The sequence below is a fragment of the Uranotaenia lowii genome, chromosome 2, assembly GCF_029784155.1.
Source record: "Uranotaenia lowii strain MFRU-FL chromosome 2, ASM2978415v1, whole genome shotgun sequence".
Lineage (NCBI taxonomy): Eukaryota > Metazoa > Arthropoda > Insecta > Diptera > Culicidae > Uranotaenia > Uranotaenia lowii.
Genome location: NC_073692.1, coordinates 120,709,395 through 120,736,896, shown reverse-complemented (window position 1 = coordinate 120,736,896; position 27,502 = coordinate 120,709,395). Strand labels below are relative to the sequence as shown.

General features: G+C 34.7%; 1 protein-coding gene across 6 annotated transcripts; it reads right to left on the bottom strand.

Moving 5' to 3' along the window:
• Window positions 1-709: 709 nt before the first annotated feature.
• Window positions 710-23,155, bottom strand: LOC129745596 (importin subunit beta-like). Of its 6 annotated transcripts, none has more exons than XR_008737159.1 (6): window positions 22,656-23,154; window positions 19,416-19,657; window positions 18,322-19,350; window positions 16,939-18,263; window positions 14,915-15,112; window positions 710-818 (listed from the first exon to the last, which is right to left on the bottom strand). XR_008737159.1 is itself a non-coding variant. In XM_055738758.1 (6 exons), the coding sequence occupies exons 2-6, from the start codon at window positions 22,693-22,695 to the stop codon at window positions 15,022-15,024; spliced, it is 2,727 nt and encodes a 908-aa protein (XP_055594733.1). In that variant the 5' UTR covers window positions 22,696-22,905; window positions 23,004-23,154; the 3' UTR covers window positions 6,602-15,021. The 6 variants fall into 6 exon arrangements, 4 of the variants coding, with proteins under 4 accessions (XP_055594733.1, XP_055594734.1, XP_055594737.1 ...); XR_008737158.1 differs by lacking the exon at window positions 710-818 and adding an exon at window positions 6,602-14,657; XM_055738758.1 differs by lacking the exon at window positions 710-818 and having other exon boundaries at window positions 6,602-15,112; window positions 22,656-22,905; window positions 23,004-23,154.
• Window positions 23,156-27,502: the final 4,347 nt, after the last annotated feature.

Below are 27,502 nucleotides of genomic sequence, written 5' to 3'. Positions count from 1 at the left end.
AGTGTTTTTTTTATTTTAAATTTGATAACCTCCCTGCGTTTCTAAAGGAAAAATTATAAATTTTGTAAACAAAAATTCTGGGCGGTTTTTTTCTTCGGATTTTGCTAGAAATTTGAGTAAAAATTGCGGCGGCTAACTTTTTCTCCGGTTTGCTAAAATTTTAGTGAAAAAATATTGCTTAATTGATTGCTAAGTTTCTAGCTGGTCAAATTTGAGCAAAATTTTGCTAAATTCCGGCCTCGAAAATTTTGTGTGTACGTTTGGCTGGTCGGCCTTTATCATTAAAAGCCGCTCAGAAGTTACATAAACATAGATTCCCAATACGACGTTTGCGTATACATTCGTTGAATCTACACACAAAATTTTCGAGGCCGGAATTTAGCAAAATTTTGCTCAAATTTGACCAGCTAAAAACTTAGCAATCAATTTAGCAATATTTTTTTACTAAAATTTTAGCAAACTAGAAAAAAGTTAGCCGCCGCAGTTTTTACTCAAATTTCTAGCAAACACCGGAGAAAAAGATTGCTCGCAACCGTTATTTCATGTTTCTTAATGTTTTCTCTGGAGAATCAGGGGAATGTTTGAATATTGAATGGAATACACAAATTTCATTCACTTATAATTTATTTTTTATATTTTTTAATATTTTTTTCAAACTTTTCGTAAAACGGATGTTCCGATACTGCATGGGAACGCACCTACTGGCGAGCGAAATGCCATTCCACCTTCGTCAAAGAAAGCACCGGGATGTTTTCCGGATGCAGCTTGTTGAAATTCCAGTTGTCGGACTGTTGCGGGTTTCATGTTGCAGTTTGAACCTGGAAGAAAAAAAAACAAACACACAAATTATAAATTAAAAAGTTGGAGAATCTAAATACTTTAAGATCGGACCTTAACTGTAAGCATCCGATGTCGATTCAGCTACCATTTAGTCGTGGAGTTGGCCACCACAAGAACCACCAGCAACGAACATCCGGAACCGCACTTAATCGCGACAGCTTTTTATTTTTCTCCCAACTGGCTCGGCGGCTGGTTTCTGTGAACAAAGCGGCTGAAAAACCTTCGTTTTGCTAAAATCAAGTAAAATGACCTTTTTTATTACTAAAATCAAGTAAATTTAGCTTTTTGCTAATTCAACAGTAAAAAAATATTTTTGCTAACGGAAAGTAACAGCGAAATTTTGCTAAGTGGAGCCCCGAAAGTTTTGTGTGTACACAGTAAATTTTTGCCTCGATTTCCAGCAAAAATAATTGCTGGAAACGTTCAGCAATCCAAAATTTTGCTGGAAACCAGCAATCGGTTTTCTAATTGCTGGATTTTTCAGCATTCGGTTGTAGTCTTGTCATTTTTGCTGGAAAATCAGCTAACGATGTTCAAATTGCTGGACTTTCCAGCAATTGATCGAGTTTGCTGGAAAATCAGCAATCGAGTTGTCAAATTGGAGTCTGTTTGTTTTCGTACGCTGGAGCAAGGTGAGACTCTATTTTACGAATTTTGGTCGGATTAATATAATTATTTTTATTTTCCTCTATATTCTAGCAACCAGGCATCAAGTCAAGGGTAAGTTTTTATTGGACAGGTAGATATTCCATAAAAGATACTAATCAAAAAATTTTTTTTACAGGTGGCGGATGATCAACACCTTGGCACAAAGCTGCCACCCCAGAGTCGATGATAGAAATTTGTAAAAAATTGTGTTTCTCGAGATAAATAAATCCCTTATTGAAAAAATGGGAAAAAATAATTGTTTTTATTGCTAATTATATGCACAGCCAATATTCTCAATTTAATTTTGAATTTAAATATAAATTTGATACTAAATACGGCCGGTTGTTTTGAAAGAAAAAGCTGGTTTCCAGCAATCTGGATTGCTGATTTTCCAGCAATTTGAATTGCTGGAAACCAGCATTAAAGTTTGCTGTTTTTTCCAGCAATTTAAATTGCTGGAAATTTTGCTGGAAAGTCAGCGGGACAAAAAGTTTTGCTGGTTTCCAGCAAAAAAAAATTTGCTGTGTACACAGCAAATTTTTTTTGCTGGAAACCAGCAAAATTTTGCTGGTTTTTGTCCCGCTGACTTTCCAGCAAAATTTCCAGCAATTTAAATTGCTGGAAAAAACAGCAAACGTTAATGCTGGTTTCCAGCAATTCAAATTGCTGAAAAATCAGCAATCCAGATTACTGGAAACCAGCTATTTCTTTCAACACAACCGGCTGTATTTAGTATCAAATTTATATTTTAATTCAAAATTAAATTTTGATTACTGGATGTGCATATAATAAGCAATAAAAACAATTATTTCCTCCCGCTTTTCAATAGGGATATATTTATTTCCAGAAACACGATATTTTTTAAAAATATTCTATAACACCGGCTGGGCTGGCAGCTTTGTGCCAAAGTGTTGATCGCCACCTGTAAAAATAGTTTTGATAAGAATATTTTAGAGAATATCTATCTGTCCAAGAAAAACTCACCCTTAACTTATTATCTGGTTGCTAGAATATAGAGGAAATTAAAATAATTATATTAATTTAACCAAAATTCGTAAGATAGAATCTCACCTTGCTTCAGCGTACGAAAGAAAAACAAACTCCAAATTGACAACTCGATTGCTGATTTTCCAGCAAACTAGATCAATTGCTGGAAAGTCCAGCAATTCGAAAACCGATTGCTGATTTTTCAGCAAAAATGACAAGAACACAACTGAATGCTGAAAAATCCAGCAAATCGAAAACCGATTGCTGGTTTCCAGCAAAAATTTGGATTGCTGAATGTTTCCAGCAATTTTTTTTGCTGGAAATCGAGGCAAAAATTTACAGTGTACACACAAAACTTTCGGGGCTCAACTTAGCAAAATTTCGCTGTTACTTTCCGTTAGCAAAAATATTTTTTTACTGTTGAGTTAGCAGAAAGCTAAATTTACTTGATTTTAGCAATAAAATAGTGCATTTTGCTTGATTTTAGTAAAATGAAGGTTTTATAGCCGCTTTGTGCACAGTCAGCAGCCGTCGCGCCGGTTGGAGGAAAAATAACTAACTGACACGATTGCGCGCGCTTCCGAAAGTTCGATGCTAGTCGTTCTAGAGTGGTGACTAAGTTAAAAGCAAAATACTAGCCAAATCTACACCGGATGCGTACAGGTAAGGGCCGATTATGAATTGTACAGATTTATCAATTTTTAAATTCAAAATTGTTTGTTTGTTTTTCTTTCTACCAGGTTACAACTGAAACAAGAAACCCGCAACAGACCGGAAATGAACCACTACTAAAATTTGAACGAGCTGCTAGCCGGCACACTCCGGCGCATTCGTTGATGAAGATGGCTTGGCATTTCGCTCGCCGGAAGATGCGTTCTCAGGATCAAAACTTCCGTTGTACGAAAAGTGTGGAGTGAAATTCAAAAAAATGTGTGAAATAAATTGAAAGTAAAGGAAAATTTGTGTATTCTATTTCATACGCAATCATTCTCACTGATTCTCCAGAGAAAAAAAACTATTTTGAAATTTCAGATCCGGGCAATCTTTTCCTCCGGTTTTTGCTAAAAATTTTAGTAAAAATTGCGGCGGCTAACTTTTTTTCTCGTTTGCTAAAAATATAGTTAAAAAATATTGCTAAATTGATTGCTAAATTTCTAGCTGGTCAAATTTGAGCAAAATTTTGCTAAATTCCGGCCTCGAAAGTTTTGTGTGTAGAACCTTTTCCCAATCTACACACTTAATCTTTTCTCCTGTGGTCGGAACGATTTCGTCCTGTATTTTCAACAGCTGAAATTACAGGACGATTTCAGGACAGCAAAATAGCTCAGGAAAACCATGCCCTGTAGGCTCGCAACAGCTTTCTCCTGTGATTTGCAGAAAGTTTTCGGTCTATCCTGTAGGCTCAGGACTGTTTTCTTTCGATGTTTACATTGAAATTGGAATGGAATAATGTAGAAAATTAAAAATTTAATATTTTTCAAATCAATAAACTTTTATTGTTCTTAATGAGAAGCATATTATTAGTAAAAGTTTTGTTAGTAAAATAACGACGTCGCTGCTGGTCGCCTGAAAACAAAGAATGGAAAAATGTTAATTCTCAGTCATTTAAGGTTCATTTTTAAAAACTTACCAGCTCAACCACATGTTTGACGGTGGAATCATGCCACGAACTGGGCCGCGAGTTGAACGACGGAGAACCATTCGGCGGGCAGTTGATTTTTTGGCATATAACTGCGCTGGAGGATCCTTCGGGGAGAACTGTTCCTCCAGCCCGGACTTCAGCAACTAACCTTTTTCGGGAAGACGGCTATAAATACATGACGTACGTTGTTTATAGAAGAAAGGAGACAAATTGGAATCATTACTGTTAGATTAAATAGTTTAAAACAAAAGCCACATACTTTCACTTCCACGATGAAACCAACAGCAAGCTAATAAAGTCTGCAAAAAACACATTTCGAAACCACCACAACTGTCATTTAGCAACGTCGCGAGATACAGGAGACTTCTATCCTGAATTTGTTCGTTTTCCTGAACACTCGAAAGGAAATTCCCTTTGAATTTCAGGATCAAGGGTTTGTCACGTGATTCGGTTAGCTATCTACCCGCGGCCCAGGAAAACACTTGTTTTTGACAATTCCAAGTGTCATTTTGAGCTGTTTTCCTGTAATTCAGAGGATCATAGTCCCGAGCGGAATAATTGCAATCTTAGTGTGTATGGAGTGGTTTCCCAAGTAATTATAAGCACTAAAACATAGCCCTTAACCAACTATATTCCCATAGATAACTCTGAATTAATGCTTGTTTTGCACTATATGCTTATATAATGCAGAATTAATGCTAAAAAGGCGAAATAGCGGGCTGAATAAATGCTATCACGCAACATAGTCTTTAATAAGCAATACTAATGCTGGATTAGAGCACCATCAAAACATCATTTTTCGCCAGCCGTATAAAAGCATTAACAATGCATACTTAGAATATCCTTTAATTATTTAATTTATTGATCATGATTGATGTGAAACGGGAAATCAAAATAGGAAATTATTCTTTGATTAATTAAAATGAACAAAAATAAAAAAAATAATATCATTATCTACAACATCAATCAACCTGCTGAATGAAGGATTATGCCTGCTTAATGAAGGGTTCTATGAAATGAGAAGTGATTATAATTGAATTAAGAATTACCTTTGATGAGTCTCGATCCGAGGATCCCGCAGCAGCCTTTATCTTTCCTTGCGCCATTACCATTTCGACCACTCTTGATGCTGATAAGTTAGGTGAAAACCCCGTACTTCAAGGTGCTTCAAGTACTGTTCGGGTCACACCAGCTTTATGAAAGCTTAATAAAAGCTTTAACAGGAAGATTTTGTGTCACAGTCTTAATGCTTGTTAGCTTTAGATAGTAGCTCCATATGTGCATATCGTGGTATTATTAGTGCTAATAGTGCTATGCATTAATAATGCTTATATAAAACTGAAAAGCATTATGAATGTTGTTTTAATGCTAACTTGCATTAGAAATGTTGATTTAATGCTGATTTAGGGTTATGGCTTAATGCTTATGATTACTTGGGTAGATTCCTATGCGGGGGCAGCTACGCTGGATTCGTTGTTGTCTACTGCGTTTCTACGTTCTTTTATTCGTGTTTTAAATGGTCTGGCCAATATTCACCGCTTGCTAGTCTTGAACGGAATCTCGTAAATCCTGTAAATGTTGGATGATCAATAGGTGTATTTATGTTTTGTAACAATTGCAAACAGCTCAACTTCCGGATCTTTCTTCCGCTATGACCTTGGCTTTCAGCAACATCAAGCAATTATTTAAGGTGTTGGAACTTTTGTGTGCAACTTTTAAAACATGATAAGAAGGAATCTTTCGAATATCGTTAGTAAGTGGTGGGGGAACGGAAAACTGACCCTTTAAATTTGATTTTTCGATTGCGGAACCTTTTTCTCTCGTGTTTGTGAAGAATTTTACAAACCAAAGATGCTTCCATTTTCACTTTCAAACTCGTTGTTTTCCATAGGTATGTTGTAGAAAACATGTGCCATATATAAAGTGAAACGCAGCTTGTTTTTGAGCACCGAAGTGATTGGAGTCAACCGTTATGAAGCGATCGGTAGATGTTGGTTTTCGAGAGATACCGAATTTCACTGTATTATAGAAGATCAACATAAATCAAGGAATGTGAGTTTTCCATCCATTTCTTTCTCTACGGTGTATTTGACTAGGCAAACAAAAAATCATATGTAAGCTGACCATCCTTCGACGAATACTATGCAGTAGTATGAACCTGTGTTAGTGTTTTACTATAAAATAATCGTCTAGTAGATGGGCAACAACAAAAAAAAGTAATTTTGAATCCTTTTTTCGTTAATAAGAACGTTAAGTGAGTTATTCTGAAACAAAGCGGAGAGCTCAAAACGAGTTTGGCTCCTCAAGGTATGAGAGTAGTCAAAATGAAGTTCAGAGTTTTAGCGCAGAAGATAAAGCAAAGAGAGGTTCGGCTTTTTTGGCTCGTGAGCTTCGCTAACACAATGAAGTAATACAGCTTTAGATCTCTTAGGCTCTAAGAGTCTCAAATCATTTATTACCCTTGAAATAAATCAACACAACGCATCGTTTTCCGCATTTATTTACCTTTTCATACAAAAATATGATACTCTTTATTTCTCAACAAATAATACGTAGTCTAAAATGAACTGAAAATACCCGCTCGTTATTACAACGACAAGGTCTCAACAACCGAAGAAGAAATTCGCTCTGATACGAACTTTTCCAATTCCTATTCACTTAAACATTTCAATGTTGTGTTTATTTCGCCTTGTTCATAGATTACAGAAAGGACCGTAATACAAACTCTTATTTCGTAGCTTACGAAATAATTTAACAGTTCCCATAGGATAAAATAAACAGACAAGATGATATTTTGGCAGTCATGTAATTTTTATTCAGTCATCAAACATCAAATATACAAACAATCAGACTTACAAGGAAATCTCACTTACACACTAAAACTCGTAATACGCCTTCAAGGGGTTCACTTTTGACTCATACAACGCGCATCAGGCAAGCACAACCTCAAACAATGGCTTGCTATCCAAACGAATAACTCTAAATGACTCATGTTTACTCCTTAAACTTCTACACTCTCGCAATCTCACGCGCACATTAGATTCATTTTATTTTGCTTGTTTCTCACATGGAAGCATACAATGTATGTATTTCGAAGTATAGTGTGTGTCTTGTGTTTGTAGACGTGTATATTTATAATCGCATATGTTTTTCTTGTTTTCCAAACAATATTATACGCGCTAGCTTACAAATAATCATTTTTGTTTCTTGTAGAGATAACACACAACACCGATAAACCGTGCATTCATATCACATTCTTGCTGATTTTTAACCAACTCACAGCAGTAAAAGGAAACAGCCCAACTTGATTCATCCTGATTATTTTATGGCCAATGTTTTCGTGTAGAAATTTACTTCCATACCGTTATTTGTTATGAATTATGGTTATTTATGCTAGGAATGATGTCTCATCAATGTTGAGCATATGAAACTTCACAATCATTCTTATGCACACAATCATTACTCGGTAAGAAATCGAATTATTTTGAAACCTCCAAAGTTCCTTTTTCTCTTTGTAAAAATTTGATTTTTCTCTTGATTTTCATTTTCAGTTATATCGAAAAAAAAAATTCAAAATTGAACGCTGATAATGTTTTTGTTGGTTGTGATATTTTCGTATGTTTTATATGCTGTGATTTCTGCCATGTTCAAAAACCTTTGGAGACTTCCCATTTTTTTCCTTTAGAAAATAAGATTGTTTTTCAATGTTTTGACGAATTATTAAGTTTGCAGTGATATTATATCGCTTACAATCACTCATGTGTGTAGGTGTATGTTTTGTATGTCACAAGTATCGTGGCTTCTTCATGGTTTAGGTATGTACCTTTAAAATCAGTCGTTTTTATTGAGAAAGCTTTTTTGTATATTTGTTACATTTTCCCAGTACAAGAAGTATTCATTTATTCATTGATTTTCTGATACCAAATGGCGGTTTGATTGTTTTTAAATGTTGTTTTTTTACATTTCGCCAAAAAAGCTTCCTCAAATCACAGTTGTTTTCATTATTGTTTGTTTCTTAGTTCAACTTGGTAGTTCAGTGTTTGTGTCTTAGGTAAGTCAGTTGCAGTTCATTGTTTATATAATTCCTACTTACTTTCTAATGGATTTTTTTTCTTGTTTTCTAAATTTCAATATAACCATTTAAAACTATTCAATCCAGCTGCTGAAAGATTCGGATTTTGAGCGGAATTGTCACTAACGGATTTTTTAAAAATTAAAACATAAGAAATCCTTTGTATTCAACCTATTATAATAGGACAACAAATCACTGTTATAAATACAAATCTAAAAATTCAAAAAAGTATTTATATGTGAAGTTGTGTGATTTTCACTTTTTTGCCAAACGGCCATTTCCATTTTTCTTCAAATATTTAAAAAAAAAACATAAGAAAAATTGCGAATCATTCCTCCGAAAGATAAATCTGAACACAAATTTTGACAATTCCATGCTTTGTGAAATTCCCAAATTCAATGCGATTAAATGGTATGTCTTCGTATCATTAGTGCAAGGATTTATTTTATGTTGTAAAAACAAAAGAATAAAAACGATAATAATGAAAGAATTCAACTTTTAGATAATTTTGAACCGTTATAAATAATATGATACTTTCAGGCATGAAAAGCTTGAAATGAAACCTTTACCATTTTTGTGTTTCTCGAAGATTTTCCCAAAAGTAATATGATTTATTTCACAAACATTTGAGATTGTTTCCAATAAAACAGAATTTAAAAAAAAATTGAAATAAATATATAAATAGGATATATTAAGCAAAAATACAAAAACCGTTAATTAGATTTGGTTCCAGTGATGATCTAAATTTTTAAAGATTTTAATAGGACGAAAATTATTATTGATCAGGATACTTTCGCATATAATATTATTTTATTTCCTCTCCTCATTATGATCCTTTTTAACAAGAAGTACGTGGAGAGAATGAGAAGTATAGCAACATCCACACTTCCAAGGCCGATCTATAGCAAAAATGTCCGCTTCTCGTCTAGTGCATTTCATTCCATTAGTTCTTGATTTCTATATTATTATTTTGTTTTGTTTTTTTTTTTTTGGTTTGATTTAGTCACTCGTTTCACAGTATCTTGTTTCAATTTTGTAAGTCTTTGTTTTTTCCTTTTTGTGTTGTTTCTTTGTATGTACCTGAGCAAATTTCGTTTGTATTTTTTATTGTTTGGTTTCAAAGTTCTTGCCATTTGTAGCAAAAGAATTTATACGTTGTATTAGTTCATCGTTTTTAATATCCCACAAAAAAGAAAATTGCAAGCTGTGGAGAGCGTGTTTTTAAAAGGAGCTCTCTTTTATACAGCTTAACTTGACTAAACAGCGAAAATATAAAATTTGATTCATGATTTTTGCCAAAGTTGAATATTCAACAAAAAAAAACCAAAATAAAAAATATATAAAATTTATAGAAAAAAAAAATTAACTGCTCTTGAAATCAAAAAGGTTAATTTTACCTTCAGGAGGCAGAGAATTACCTATGTATCTCGGTAAATTTTATCTTTTTTATTTAGCGTGTTTTATTTTGACTAAACATAGTTCTCTAAGCTTCAATTCATAATAAACAAATATTTTTGAATAAATATAATTTTGAATTTAAAAAATCAACTTGAAATGCGCTTGTCATTTCAAATACAAAAAAAATAGAAAAATAACTTTCGCTTTACTATTTAGAACTCGTTTGTTCTGCTAAAAATTACAATGAGTGGGTAATAAGTTTATAGTGTCGTTAAGTCGATTTCAATTTTCAGAATTTGCTATTCATTTATTCATATTATTAATTCATTGTGTTTAATGCATGGCAAATACTTTCTACTGTTTACAGTTCGGATTCTAGCTATTTTTAGCAATTATTAGATTTTTCCAAACAGTCGAAACCAGAATTGCATATGTTTTTGATTCGCTAGATAGTATCTCGCCTAAGTTCGACTAAATCAGTTATTTAAATCAAGCGAGTTTTGGAGCTCGGTATTACGCATATTGATTTTAACTTAATAAGAATTTAATTGCGAAAAACCATCATTGATGTCTGAAGTCTAATTAGCACACCCGTGTCTCTAGCTTCCTGTCCAAGTTTCAAGTGATTGAAGAATTTAAATATCAATTTTGGATTACAATGAAAGTATTTTAGCCATTTTGTTTGCATCAGTAAATTCCTTTTCTATATTAATATTATTATTATTGTTTATTGTTCAATAATTTCATCAGCTTTGTTCAATTTTTCGCATGTATTAGTGTAAATTTTTGTTATTTTTTATGTTTGTGTACCGTCATTTACTGTACAAATTACTTTGCGTGTTTTTTCGTCAGAGTTAAGTCACTATTGGTTTCGTTTTAAACTAACGATTTGTCACAACTGCGATCAGTGTACAATTTAAGAAAAAAAAATTGAAGCTTGCATTAGTATCTAATATCCGATATGTAGAATTCTATGCCATCGAAAGAAAAAAAAAAGTATAAGTATATTTGTAGCTGTATCTGCACAATCAACTTAAAACTTAAAAAATGCATATAGTCTTAATTTTTATTATTTTTTTTTTTTTTTTTTTTTTTTTTTGTATGGGTTTATGAGCTACCTGGCTGACCCGGAAAGGAAAAACAGATCGGGGGACAGAAGAGGAAAATTTACATGAGAGTAGAATAGCTTAGAGTAGGATAGCGGCAACAGAGCCCGAGGGTTCTGAAGCACCAGTTTAGGGAAGCGTTAAGATAGTGCTCGACGGACTGGGACAATTGGGCCCTACTTGAGCTTCGAGTTAACCCAACCTCCAATTCAACCGAGCAGTAACAGTATGATAACATACGCCAAAGTCTCGATATCATTGCAAGAAGGGTTCACTATCTTACCGTAGTTGAATTTTCCCTACCTGTCACCTAGCCTTACTCATTTCAATAAATTTGAATTTTTGGATTGTTTTTACTGAGATTAATATAGATTAGCTAATGAAAAATGTTTCCAACTATGTCAATGTTAAGAGATTAAGAACAAATGCGTGGAAACTCGGTAATTATACAAAAAAACTAGAACGACAAAAAACAGAACTAAAATCAGAATCTGTCTATCTGAATCTCTGGCGTAATAATTCTACAGAAAACAAAAAGTAATTATACAGAGTTTTGAGAAATTCAAAAAAAAAAAATCAATATGATTGTTATAACACTTATCAACAGTACATAAAATGCATCATCTGTTATTTGTGATGTTTTCACTAAGGAATACTACCATTGTTTGGAAAATGATAGATTTATCATACGCACCGCTGTGAGGTTGATTTTTGTTGATATTCTTTTCAGTAAGATTAAAAATAATAATAATAATAATAATAATAATAATAAAAGAACACTCACCTGCGACGAAGAACGTGTCTTACCATATGCTTTGCTCAAAGCCTGTTTAGATTTTTATAGTGAACTTCTTTAAAAATAAAGGACCTAAAATATAAAACTTTATTAAGCAAATTGTATGAAAAATCAAATCAAATCAGGTCAAACAATCAATTCTGACCATAATCTATTCGGACCATATTGTACAGTAAGACGTTTGTTAAACGCCGTGGGGCCAACACGTAGGTTCCGTTTCACTGGTGTTCATCAGTGATCCGTTCGTGTTCGCAAGATCTGATGTGATACACTATTCGATACTTTAAAATCTTGCACGAGAAGATCTACCCATTTCTATCACGGCTTCTTTCTTCTTTGAATTTGAAATATAATTTAACGACAGACAAATCTACTACAGAAAAAAAGTACCTATTACAACGAAAAAGATTTTTTTTAGAAATCTGTTCAAACAGCATTCTCATCCAATGAGCCTCTAGATCTTGTAAAATGCTTGGTTTAAGAATAAGCCTCCGAAATTCATAAACCGCAAATGCACACTTACTAGAGCATTGGGGAGACGTATACCATTATATATCTATTCTATTTCTATCTACCATATCAGTACTTAATTGTTAACGTTCTCATTCAACTAATTATGGTATCTACTACAAAATCACCCACCTATCCAGTATCCTAAATAGACTATCCTAAAAGATTGATTACAGTTGTTTATCTTTCACAATACTATCTGTTCTGACCTAACTTGCGCATGGTGGTCAACAAGTGGAAATATCAACTTATATATAATTGTGATATTACCACTGCGCAACGCTCTTTTTGTCCGATGGAAGGGAGGGCAAGTGTTTCAACTCCCATTCACCTTATCAACATGGATCATCAAAGGAAAAATAAACGTCATTATAATTATTAAACCACCTTTAAATTATGTTTCTATGATCTCATATCGAATAAGGTTATGTGCTACCGCCCTGTCAGGTTCATGTTAGTTTTCGAGCTTGTTTCCAAACCGTGAACTTCCATAAACACAAGAAAGCACAACATCGCCGTGACCCAATAGAGCCTAGGGTACGGGGTCTTAATTTTTATTATGAGGACAAATAGGTTCAAACATATGTGGAGGCACTTTATGCACTATGGCTAATCCAAGATAATTTTGGAAAAAAAGTAAAGTAAAAAACCAGTTATTTAATTATTTATGTGTTCAGTGTTAGAGTTCTTTTGTCATTACGCATACATACATGTACAGCAGTATACTTCCGTATTCGGATTGATATAATTCCATAACTTCAAATACAGAATTCGAACACGCTTTCTATAAGATCAATATGATTCACACACGTTCTTACCTTAAAAACCATTTCAAATAGGAACATTCGTAAACAAGATTTCTCGCAAATCTCACACATTCTCAGCATATTCTCTATACACAGAACATCATGTTAACACTCATGAAATTTTGTTTTTTTTAGTATCATTTTCAAGTGGCTTGCATTTATTCCGTTCAAAATGATGTACTATTTGGTTAGTCAACGATTGGATCTGAATTTCAGGTCCAAACGTCACTCGCTTCGCGGGTCTAAAATGTTATTCTTCTCTTGAGAAATAATACAAAAATAAATAAAAGTAATGAACCAATAAAAATTATATCATGTCACACTTTATTCCGAAGTGCTGTAAGTATAATCTGATTTCTAATGTATTTTAGAAACATTTTTATAAGTATATCCCAAATATTCCTAGAGAAATGCATTTATTGGGTACATCAGATTTATCAAGAAAAGGCTGTTGATGTTTAGGACAATACAATTCCTTGAGCTGATTGAAGAATAACATTATATTATCTAAAGATCATATCAGCTTTTCTCCAACTTCAAATTATTCACATAACGGAAAGCTCATAAATGGAAGCCAACAAACCACTCTATCAATTTTGTCCATTCCTTTAGCCTACAACCATGTGTTTACCACCACCAACCATTGACATACCAATATTGAGTTCGCTTCTAACTTGGACGAACCCATTTCACTTTCGCAAAGCTAGCTAGCTCAACACAATCAAATCTTAAAAGTTAACATAAACTGTTCTCATTCTAAATTAGTCATCAAACACTTGCAACCACTCCAACCATCGCACATACACCAAATCTTTTTTTTTTTATCTGTTCAGTAACATGACTTTGCCTGTTTTTTTTTTGTTTTTTTTTTACCTTAATTTTATGTATTTTCATTTTCAATAATGATCAATCTACACTGCTTCTTTGATTTTTTCCTATCTTTTTGTTTTATGCAATTGAATTTCTGTTCTCTCTTATTTTATTCTCCTGGTTAAGTTTTGACTGAACAAAATTCAAGTGCAGAGAAAGAGGATCATTAAAGTTTCAGAAACTGTTCTTTATTCATGAATGTTATCTATTTTTAAAAGTCGGATAAATGTTTAAAAAAAAAACATCAACTCGCAATTTCGTTCTTTGTAAATGCCAAATTGTTTTATTTTTTTTCGAATCAGAACAGTTTCATTCACTTTCAAATTGTTGTTCACTTGGTGGTATGACGCTTCCATGTTATTGTATAGTTAATTAAATATTTTTCCGTGTTAAGGATTTCTTACTGTACAGAGATGTTCGTGTTTAAGTGCTAAATCTGTTTTAATCATTTTTTTTTTGTTTCGTTATGGGTGACTTATATGTGTACCTTTATGTAGAAGAGTTCATCATGTAGGCTCAAAGCCTTTTTGCAGTTATAGATTGTTTCTGCTTCTTTACTTAGTTCAGAGTAAAACGGGTGCCACGGTGAAAGAGAAACATTTTCCAGAAATTTATCATTGAATAGCTACATAAAACAATTTCATTTTTCCATATTAGCATTGAAGCATTCTCTCATTAATAGTCTCATTCCAGTATTTTCACTATGGCACACACGCTTCCACTATCATTCCTGAATGGGGAAAATGTTTACGAGAAAAATTTGTATTATTTATATATTTCTTACAGCAATCGCTTGCTCTAGGTTCGGGTTTTGTTTACTTAGATTTGAATAATTAATTTACGTTAATTAGCTTATAGAGAATAATTTTACAAGTTTATTAATGGTGCGCAGCCCGCACACGATTAACTGTGACGTGCAATAGCTAACTCCCCTGCCCAGTGATCTGGATCGGCCAGCGACATTAGTCTGTTCGAAAATAAACTGATGATTTTTTTTAGAATGTACTTATAGATCAACATTTCACAGACAGAAGTATTATTAACGAAGAGAAAGAAAGGGGACACACGATTTTGGTTTGAAATTTCTGAGCCGCAGAGCCCAGATAGGTTATCGAAACAGAATAAATTTTGCCAACATGTTTGAACGCCAAATTCATCCCTAAAAACACTATCTGGGTCCTAAGCGGGGTAGCATTGCCACATGTAAGGTGCTTTGTTCTGAGATGTGAAAGAACTAACCTCTAAATCTGCCTCGAAAATTTGTAGCGGTGATGATCGCTGTAGACTACTACTGGAGTGTTGCTCAGGGACTTGGAAAACTAGAGGCGATGGGAAACGAGAAAAAATTACATTGCTGATACGGTGTTTCCAGTACCGGTTGCTGAGTTGGCACCACTGCCGTTGGTCGTGGAGTAGTTAAGGGTGTTGCCATTGATGCTGGATGAAATCTGAAAGTAGCAGAGAATCAATTACAATTGAAAAGCAATCGAGTCAACAGGCTGGTGAATGGACTGCCGCGCTAGTGATTATATTTCACAACGGAATGCCAACAAATGATGAATAAGTATCCTCAATCCGTGCCCAGTGGCATGATATCACTTTAGTATCTGTGACAACATTTTGGATGCACAGGATTGAGTTTTTCTATAGCCTTGAGAAATTTGGAGAAAACTGTGGAGTTTCAGTATAATCCAACTCAAACACAAGGCGACAGCACAAAACCACACAAATGGCGATACAATGAAACGACCGCAATGAAACAATAATCATGTCGACCATGATCAGATTTGTTTGAAGGATTCAGATCCTGCTTCTTCCAGAATGTTAGAAATACATTTGCACTTGGGATTAGTAATTTTTCGTCTTAGCTCACAAATGAGAGTGGAAGCAAGATATAATATTAAGAAAACTGGGTTCAATGGGGTTTCAAAAAAAATCATAATGAATGGATATTCCATTTTTTGGTTGATTTGATTTGGTTGAATTCACTATGACATATTTTAAGTTTTTAAGTTATCGACGGAATTAGATTTTACATGTTCTTTTTCACCAGAACTACGAAAACTAATTCATTCAACGGTCATATCAAGGTACGTTTTAGTGTTTTACGATTACCTGTTTTTATGACGTTTGTTTTTTGTTTTTTTTAATTTAAATTATCATTCAATTTGTTTTTAATAATATATAAAAAAAAAAACAATGCTCGCATCCAAGTTTGTTGATAATGAGATGAAGGAACAACTGTGAAACAGGAAGATACCTTAATCCGAACTTAAAACCATGCCCCGGTTATTGCTTCATCATTACTGCATAGTACCCTCTCATCTTCGGCGAAGCAGACTAAGAATTTGGCTACTGCAAAAAGAAGAAAACCATTAACGATTTACCGTCAAATGTTACATGGCAATTGTGAAATTCAACCACCCCCAAACGTTGAAATTACTTTAAAAAAAAGTTTATTAGGAGAATGTTATTTAAAAAAAAGCATATTTTCGTTTTGATTTACGCAGTTATGTTTGAACCAGCATGTTTGCAAAGGGAAATATGTAAGTATAAGCAAGAATAACGGTGTCCTTCAGGATATTACAACTCCTGTTTATAGGCACAAATTAAAGCGAAGAGCCAAGCTTACAAAATTTACCTAGTCAATTTTTATTAGACTCTCTTCTTTAAAAAAAAAAAAGATTCAAATTAAACCAGAATTGCATGATCATTCAGGTGATAATGAAAAAAAAACACAAAAATTTATTGATAGTTTGATAAACACAAATGTCAAACGAAATATGAAACAAAAAGCCAAAAAAAACTAAACAAAAACACAAAGCGAATAAAAGCTTCAAATGATGTGTGTTATAAAACGTTATTATTTTACCTTAACATTTCGATCGGGGGAGATGCGACTATTCATCCTTCCGAAACGTTGCACTTTCACAGGAGCACTTTCAAAACCATGAAACATAACAAGCTATGTCCTAAATTCACGCACACATTCTCTACAATCAAAACCAATGCAATCATTCTCGTGAATGTTCGTGTCAAACTCTAGCTACCAGTTCATCGTCGCCTAACGGATTGATAGTCAATGGGTGAAACGCAGGAAAGATGAAACAGAATAAAAATTGAATTTCCATGTACAACAATAGATAAACAATAATATAATTATTCCGGGCATACGCAATGCTTCATTCATACACACTTTTACACAGCAGCCAAACACCATGTTGACCCTTAGCTTTTCAAAACTTAATACGGTTTATACTTACCAACTTGCATCGTTGGAAGGATTTTTCAATTTTTTAATCTCTTTCAGGGCCCAATTCGTAAGAGTTTTGGTACGGCTGGTGCGAGAATTTCTGCCCTCATTCAAAAGCTGTTGAATTTGAATGTCTTCCAAGAGAGGTAACAGCGGCTGTCCGAATGCCGAACACATATCACCAATCAGACCAGCTGCTATAGCAATGTTAGCATCAGACAGTTCCGTATCCTTCGCAATTGAAACAATGTACCCGACAATGTGAGGAACATGCGGTTGTAGTAGAGCAATGTCCTCGTGAGGCATTTTGTCTACCCCTTTGAGTCCTTGAACAATTCCCGTGTAAGCTTCCAAGACACTCTCCCGCAATTCATTCAGATAGTCAATCATGTCGTAGTCATTCGGATCTACCTGTACTTGAGTCGCGTGGCTCAACATTTGCAATACAATAGTTAAGTATTTTTTGAAGTCTGGACCGATGCTGATAGCCATATCACCAAAAACGGACAAAATCTGTGGTTTAACGCTGCGATGCAATGACGAATTGCTAAGATTTTCCAGAAGAAGCGTCATAATTTCGTCGCAGTATGGAAGAATATTGCTCCTCAGACCACGGCAAATATCTCCAGCAAGCCCAACGGCCGTGCAGCACACTTGATATTCTTGATGATTCTTGAGTCCCATGTACAGATATTCTTTGAAAGCGTCCATATATTTGATGAAACCTTCACCCAGCAGATCAACCAATGTGGATACAGCCATTAAAGCATCTTCCTGCACGCCACCAACTTTTCCAGAGCTAGAGTTGAACATGGTGAGCAGAGCGGTCATAATAGCATCAGAAATTTGAGGCGCATCTTTAGCATCAACCTTTCGTAGCACAGATTGTAATGTTGCGCATAGCAGCGACTGGAGATCATTGAACTGATGTCGATCGGTGTGTGTCGAAATGTGCGATTCCATCTGTAGGACCTGATTCAATCTTTCCAAAATTACCATCGTAGTCTTCTGTACCGATACATAACAATCTTGAGGGGAATTTTTGATCATCTCCATCAGTGCCTCGTAGGCGGAAGATCTTAAATTTGCCTGGGCTCCATCGGCACGATCTGTCGTTTCCAATAAGCTGCTTATGATGAAATCGAAATATTTTGTCAAACAGTACGTTTGTGGAGGATCATCGTCAACATTAGCTGCCTCATAGGCTGCCTCGGACAGCCCACTGAATGCCCAGCACACGTTAGTGGCCACACGTGGTTCAGCTTTAAGTCCGTTCAGTAATGCATTCAATAATGTTTCCAAATACTGTTCATTTATCGCTGCTTCGGGAATCACCTAAAATATTTTGAATTGTTTTTTTGCACGATGATTCGTTAGTATTATTTCAACTTACCTCACAAATTCGACCGAAAGTCCAAGCGCATGTATCCCTCACGATGACGCTCTGGTCGTACATAAGCTCAATAAGGGTTGGCATAGCTTGTTCAACCAGCGGTTTTAAAGTGTTGGTTTCTAAACCACTTAAAATAGAACCAAACACCATCAAAGCTGCATCTCGGTAACGCCAATTTTCAGATTTTATGTTATTGTTCACAAACGGCAATACATGTGGTACTATTTCATCCTCACAACAGGTGGCCAACAACATCAGACATACTCCGGCCGATTTGGACGGATTCCAATCGTCCTCATCGTCAAATTCTTCTTGTCGAGTAAGCTTTTCCATTAGAACCGGCGCAAGGAACTGAAGCGCACCTCTAGCGTAGTGACGGGAAACACGATGTGGAGGCCGCCCTGCTTCTGCAGCTTCTTGGGCCTCAATCGCTAGATCAATTTCTTCATCGCTAACGTTGGACCAAAATTCAATACCTTGGAGCGATATCTGTTCGTTGTCCGATTTCATGGCCTCTAAAGTGATAGGAAACAATGCCTGAGCCATGTAGGCCTCCATGTGCTGGTAATACAGAGTGAGTATTTTCACCAAACACTGTAAAGCAGCTACGCAGATTTGCGGATCATTGCATTGTGTCGCTTCACAGACTACTTCCATAATATAGTTACGTTCGGCCGTTTCTTCGAAATTGGCTTTGGTAAACTCCAATGAATTAAGCAATGCATTAGTAGCCGCCAATCGAACGTGGTTAGACGGTTCGGATTTACGCATACCGTGAATGATTGCCGTAAGGATCTGATTCGATTGGTGTTCCAAAATTTCGGAGTTGATATCCTGACAAATGTAACCGATAGCTTCGAGAGTTGCCTCTCGTTCCATTTCCGTGGATTTCTCATTGACAACATTCTCTACCAACTTTTGCATAAGATTTGGCCATTGATTCACAGGCAGCTCCGTTACCGCTACGTATGCAACGCACTGTGCCGCCGAAGATGGTCTCGTTGTTTCGGTGCCCAGAGAGCCCAAGATCTGTAATTATTTACAAAATATTTATCTTCTCTGGTTTTAAACATTGAGGGTTTTTTCGATCTTACATTCTTTTTTATGTACTCTCTGACGTCTTCAGGAAATGACCGCCACCGTTCCTGATATTGGAACTTAATGGTAACATCTTTACTGGTAAGTTGATTTTTCAACTGTAAACCGGCGGCCATACGAGCCACCGGCGAGTTCCCGGGAAATACAAGCACATCGGAAAGTGCTTGGAGGAAAGCTGGAAGGTTGGTTTGGGCTGCCTGTTCCAAAAAGTTTTTTGCTGCCAGCAGCTCATCCCTGTCTGTGAACAACAATATTTAAAAATGATTAAAATACGTTGAGGATGTATATATCTAATATTATTTTTAAGGACCATGCTTATATAGTGATAAGATTCTTTAAAAAGAAATCCCAAGATCCTTGGGTTACATGTAACACAAAAATACGTTAAAATTACCAAAACGTCAAGAGTGCCCTACTATCAGGCTGTGGAAATGAGTCCCAAAACGGAAGTGAAATGACCAACCATGACAAAATAATATTAGTTAACAAATCCAATATTTTGTTTTAAAAATTTAATACTTTTGATAGTTTTTAATATTTGTACAGGTAAATACCTACCAACCTACTACTAAATCGTTTATGAATAGGTATTAAAAAAAATTAATCCTTAACTTTGATATTTTAAGTTAAGGAAGTATAAAAAATAGTTATTCTTGTTCACACGAATCTTTTAAACAGCGAACCTCATTAGGCGAAACAAATAATAAAAATTGCCAGCGGTTGCCAACTGCACCTTGATCATGAGCATAAAAAAATAAGCGCTAATTTTTATCTTGCGATGCGAACACAAAACCAACGAACATCACCTTCATATGGCTGGACTCGTTTCAGTAAATTTTTGAGGTTATGTGTGATATGTCCAATTCTCTCTTGACGTGCAATTGGCTCTCATTAAAATATATTGAGAGAATTGCGAACGGGGGGCTCACATCTAGATCTAGTCAAACGTTAGTCATGTAATCTCTCATAGATTTTTTAAAAATAATTTTTAAAATAAATTTAGAAATTTATAAAAAGAAAATCGTAAAAAGCTGCTTTGCATAGCCAATGATTGGACAATTTAGTCCATAGTTTAGCTTGCCAAACTTGCTTTGTAACCTTTTCAAATAGTTTTCATTAGATTCTGAGTTTTTATTTCAAAATAATTATAACTTGTTCCATGAAATACTTCTCATGTAAGCAAAAATTAAAGCTTAGGAAAAGTCAAAAACAGTATTATCTCTTTCATTAAAAATTGGATTTCGTGCAATGTTTTGCAGTCACAGTTATCCGTACAAAGGTTGACTGAAAAGAGGTTAGCGTGTAGAACTCCAAAATTCCAGATCCAGATTTTACACTGATTTGACAGGTCGCACGAATGTACAAGTTAGCACAAATGTCGCAGTCATGAGTGCGCAATCCGATTTAGTGCTCTGCGATTAATATTTAAAGCGAAATTTTTCGCAGCGTTCTTAGAGCAAGTTCACTGGTGTTGGGAAAAAGTGGTAGAAATTTTGACACTTACGGCACATTTTGAAAATTTTGCCATGTAAAAACATTTTTAACATATCTAAATTAATAATACAATGGATTCCTGGTCACTCAGGACACATTGGAAACGAGCGAGCAGATTATGCAGCCAAGCTAGGAACAACACGTACACAAATAGAACATCATCACATAACAAAGGACGATTTACTTATAACATTTAAGAGAAATATAATCAAAGAATGGCAAAATACGTACAACAATATCTCACAAGAAAAGGGAATATTTCATTTCAATCACACACCTACAGTTAACTTAAGCCCATGGTTTAAGAACACAGATTTCAGTACATTAGATGTTATCATCCTAAACAGACTTAAATCAGGACACACAGCGACTAAAGAAAGACTCGCCAAATGAAATTTGGTTGAATCTAATTTATGTGAAACCTGCAAAACAATTGAAAACGTTGATCACATACTATACGAATGCATCAATTTTAATCAACTTAGATTTAAATATGACATACTTACCAACAAAAAACATCTAAAGGATATCCTCAAAGAAAAAAACGTCACTGAACTAAAACAAATATCTGAGTTCTTGCGAAACACCAAAATGAATATATGAAAATACTCCAATAAACAAATAACAATCCTATCTATACACCAAACTCATTTGATTTTAATAACTGATTTCTAACCCCACGAAATGAGAACGAACGGTCGTTTTAAATATCACGCGAACTGTTCAAAACATAACAGTCCAATAAACCACAAGACTTGGCAATATGGAACGATAGGTCCGAGCCAAAAGAGAGAAGAGAAAAAAAAAAAAAAACATTTTCAAGATCTGTGGCCTTCTAGTTTTTTTACAACACGTGTTGTACTTTCGCATGCTGTGATGCAAAAACAGCAATATTTCTATCACATACGACTGAAATAGAAACAGTGTTGTAAAAAAATACAACGCCCCAAGATCGTGAGAACATGGTAAAATTTTCAAAATGTCAAAATTTCTACCACTTTTTCCCAACACCAGTAAACTTACTCTTATTCCCATATATTGTTTTTTTTTTAATTTTAACAATTTCTAAAGCATAATGGTTATAAAACTGTTGGATTTTATACCCTTAGAGCAAGTTCAATGGTGTTGGGAAAAAGTGGTAGAAATTTTGTCACTTTTAGCACATTTTGAAAATTTTGCCGTGCAAAAACATTTTCAAGATCTGTGGCCTTCAATTTTTTTAACAACGCGTGTTGTAGATTCGCCTGCATATTTCTATCACATACGACTGAAAAAGAAACAGTGCTGTAAAAAAATACTACGCCCAAAGGTCTGAAAACATTTTTGCGCGGTAAAATTTTCAAAATGTCAAAATTTCTAACACTTTTTCCCAACACCAGTGAACTTGCTCTTACTGAAAAGAAAATAAAAATTATTTTATCAAGAAATCTAGTTTGGATTTAAATCTTTTTTTTTTAATTCATCAATTACCGCCCAACCTCGAAAAGTACTCCGTTGGACCCCCCACAATCGGATCCTCTCAGTCACCAAAAATTGAGCAACCGTTCCGTCTGATTCAAAAGCGCGAGACGTAATTTTCAAGGCGATTTTTTTTTTTCAATTTTCTCTACTTTGAATATGCTGGCCAATTGAATCACTTTCGCCTTCCATGATGTTGGGAGGAAAATCACATAGACGATACAGTAGCATAAGCAATAAGAATAAACCTTTATAGAACAGAAAGCAAGCGGGAAAACACTCACCTGGTGAGACAGTTTTTTCGAGGACGTGCACGATTTGCATTGTGCAAAATGGTTCCGAAAACACCAATTACGATTGCTGAGTTGCGAAATTTCTGGATTTTCAAACCCCCCAAAGCCGAGACTTGGACGTGGTTTTCTGACGAGCACAGCACTCGCAATGTATCGAACGATGTATGTCCTTTTTCACGCCAACGGAACTACTTCCTTTCAATGTCGTGATGGCTCCAGCTTAGACAAAACTCACCTACAGCTTACAAAAAAAATGGAAAGGCCGTTTTTCACTTCAGCTTTTAAGCTGCAGGACGGTGAAGTCCCGTAGCAATTTTTGTCGCAAGCTGTAGTACAAACCGTTGGCAAAAAAATTCCACACCAATTTCCTCGGTATAAACGCCGTAAATCACGAATAGAGCTGCAACAATTTCTACTTCACTTTGTCAAACTGCGCGGAACAGAATATGGATGGCAGAATCGCGTTTTTTCCTTGTGATGGCTCTCCTTCGTCGCTTCTATATCGGATCTGACTCGACCGGTGCTGCTTCTGGCTAGCTGGCTGGCTGGCTGGTGTGATGTTGGTTAATCTTCTCTTTTCTCCGTTTGCTCGCTCAGTTGCGGATTCGAAATGACGGATCTTTCAGCGCAAATGTGCCAGCCAGATGCATGGGAATGCGTGTAATCGCAAATTTGGCACCCCTCGTTTATTTTTTTTTTCGCGCGGATCTTCTTCGAAGTCCGCAGCCCAATGGGTGCTGTCAAAAAACTGGCGTGTTTGTCAATTACACGATTAAGACAGTTTATGTTAATGATACTAAATTTAACTCATATGAATAATACAGCGCGTTTTTTAAATAAATTTAACCGCTATGCAAACAAAAATCGAAAAAATTGATTTAATTCCCGAAACCTGTGTAAAAGATCGTGCTAATTTAGGGATACTATACGTACTCTTTAAAGAGTACATGTACTCTTTTTCGATCGAGAAATGGGCGTACACTTATTTTTGTGAAATTTATTAAAATTTTTACCATTTTATGTACTCTTTTTGTTTTTGTTGATAGACATTTAATCTGAAAACCAACGTATTTCTTCCATTTTATGAGATTGTTTCACATCTTATTATGTAAAAACTACGAAAGGAATATAGCTTACAACAAATTAACTTTAACATCTTGTTTTCATTAACATTTAGTCGCAATAAAGTGAGCCTTTGATTAGACAAATAGTAATTAATATGCAAACAATTGAGGTAATAGCACAGACTAATACAGACAGGACACTCTTTTCCAGTTTTTCGCAAGATTTATGGGCAATGTCGGCACCAGAGGCGCATCGATCGCACAAAAGATATCTAAGCTAGCGATGCAATTTTGGTCAAATTTTAAGCTTAAAATTCAAGTTGCTATGGATCGTTTGTTATTGTTTGTTTGATAGAAAAAAGTTTACTTAGCAGAAAAAATAGGATACATCTTTTTGAGAGCAGCAGCAGTCCTTTGACCGAGACCAAACAACGCAGCCAAGTTCGGAATAGTTTTGTTCGGTTGTTGAAGCAGAAACAAGGTTTTTATCTGTTAATGATTAAGTGTTCAAATTATTCAAAACAAATTTCTTTCCAGCTTTTTGATTTCGGTCACATTAAGAAACAGTTTCTGCCAAGCACTTCCGGGAGCTTCAAATTTTATTGGGTAATCCGGAGATCATCGCGTGGACCATCGGGGACACCAGAGAAAAATGGATTAGTTAACAAAAGCCGCTATTCTACTGGATCCGGATTTATTCTACAGGGCCTGCCAGCTAGTTTTAGAACCTAATTAAATTAATTTCTCAAGAATAATGGCAAGGAAGGTGCGGTCTCTGGCAGTGGTATGGACCTGTACGTTCATTTTATCAAAATTATCAAAACGTTTATAAATCACTCATAAATTATTTATTCAACACAATAAAGCTCACATTTACTTACTTTTTACATTTTCAAGTTTGCAATAAAGAGTTCTAATTTGAAAGGTTTTTTTTTATAAAGATGCAATTGATTTTTGAATTTGAAGAGAAATCCGAATGATTATTTTATTTCAAAACTTATGATTTTCCTCCCACAAATTTTTGGAATTTTTTTACTTTAAATTGAAATAATTATTCTGAATTTTGGTTTCCTTTTGTATTTTTCTCGGGCTTGAATCTGACTTCCCGGTTTTCACGGTGCGATTTTCCATTCGATTCCAATCCATTTCCATTCGACGGTTGGATTGATCAGCTTTAGTGTCCCAGCCTCCAATGTGACCGATCTTGTGTTCTCGGTGCATCGCACATGAACCTAAGTAGATTGGCCAGCACATTGACGAAGCCTGCGATACGCGTTCTGACAGTGATAGCGCGTAGTTAGTTTCCAACCAGGGGGATGCGGTTCTCTTCAACCCGTGTTGAGCACATCTCTCAGATTCAAACTTTTTCTCAGATTTCAGCTTTTTATCTCAGATTTCAGCTTTCAACTCCAATGCTCTCGAGGCAAAAAAGCTTAAAACTGAGGAAAACACAGCTTAAAAACGAGATTTTAACACTTAGCAAATAAATAGTGATCACACGGATACGTAAAGAAATCGTGTAGAATTGCATACTCCTGGCTCCACACGGGTTGGAGAAAACTGCATCCCCCTGAGAATTGCATACTCCTGTTTCGAACCAACGGAATCCAGTGTGGACCTAAACAAAATTGACCGTTCATCCTTGTGTGCAGTCGTGCGTGAGTGAGTGGTACAGCGCTTCTTTCATCCCATCCAGGCGTCGTCAAGCATACCATGTGTTCGGACTAGAGTCATCAACCTAAAAAAAACACAAATTTAAAGCAGTGGAAATGTACAGTATTTACTATTTCGGAATTCCTGTATGTCTCCATTAGCAGCGCACTTCCGGGGATGTTCCGCTTTTACGGAATGAGTTCAGCGACGCCTACGACAAACTTTCAAATGATCAAACAATTCTGAGGATATTTTTCCCGAGTTTTTGTTTGTTTATATTTTTACTGATCGATTAATATTTTCCCTGGCTACTTCGACAGTTTTTAAGGTTTTCAATGGTTAGGGGCAATGTCGATACCAGATGGCAGGGCAATCACTTAAGAGCACTTTTGCGAAAAATTGGAAAGAATTTTCTATGGAGAGTCATGTCTGTATTAGTCTGTGGTAATAGCTTAAATGCGCAAAAATTTTAAATAATGTAAACGAAAAACAAAACAAACTGAGCCAGAACAAATTAGTACGGACGAAAGCCATTAATTTGTAAGTTTGAAATAAAAAATTGTAATTGATAAGTATTAAATTGTAATTTAAAATCAAGGAATATTTAAAGAAGGTAGTGTCGAGGCAGCCTTGCTTTAGTATTAGTACACACTGCTGTCGTAACCGATTGAATTAATTCAACCGGAATTCTTCCACTTTTCAGTTTGATCGCCATCAAACAACGGAAGACCTCCTTTCTCCATTTCATTCTTGTTCAAACTGATTTTCGTTTTCTCTTTTCCAGGCATGTGAAACTCTCTTCAGCGTTGCCACATTCAAATCTGTATTCTCACTTCTATATTCTACACACATTCTAAAGAATGTGGAGATCTCCATCCTAGATAGAAATCATCTAGTACTTTTTATATATTTATTCAATTAGTTATATGTTAGAATATTTTCTTTATACATTACTTGACATTTCCTATATATTTTATTTTTATACATGATTATACCTACATTCACTACAACTGCGACGTCACAATCACGAAAAATCTGTTAATTTACTAGGAAATTTGTCTTTTTCTTTGATAATTTGAAGAATTTGCTGGAAATGTTCCACTTTTAATACCTGTTATTCTAGAAGGATTTTTACTCTTCAAGAATGGTACGAAAAAAGTGGGATTTTCGAGTAATTTTTGCATGAAATAGACCATCTAAGTTCGAAAAAATGGTGGATTTTCCCTACTCAAATTTGCAAAATTTTAAAATTAGTTCAAATTCTTCCATGAAAATGATCAAGTCAGAGCAGTTTAAGATCCTTATTACAAAAAAAGTTATCAAAAAACAAACTTTAATATAAAACCAATATTATTTATTCGCATTTTAGTAAATCGAGTTAACAATAATCAATTGTGTCAATTGATGTTAATTGTTCTACATAAGAATTGAATATGGTAAACCGATTGGATAAAAATCATGACAATCAGTTGCACACTCAATAACTACCTGCTAGACCCTTTTAAAGTAGATTTTATCTTCGTTTTTGAACGTTTAAGCTTCAAGATGACATTGCGTTCATTATTAAAATGAGAAAAAAACATAATGCAATCTTCAAAGGATCAGAAAATTTCATAACATAGTGAAATAGAGGTCTTACAACACAATCAAAATGAAATTGGAATTCATTTTCGTTCTAAAACATGTTTTTCTTTGAAATTTCTACCATTCGCATATAAATTTTCGATACATTCGTTTTTGTGACGTCACAAAAAAAATCCAATATGGCTCTCGACACTACCTTATTTAAATATTCCTTGATTTAAAATATATTTTAGTGTCCACTGAAGACGAGCGAAGGCTAAAGTAGCTCGAAACGTTTGGACAACTGATAAAAAAACGTTTTTAATTTGTAAAACTCGCCGAAAATCGTCGATAAAATTCAACAACAACAATTAACGAACGTTCAATAAATCTTAAATAATTATTTAATAATTAATAATAATAATAATAATAATAATAATAATAATAATCATTAATGATTGTAAAGGAAATGTACGCGTTAATAAATTTTTTTAAATGGATTGTTTGATAATTTTTGTGGTTTGTTAGCATAACATCTAAGTACTGATATCTCGTACT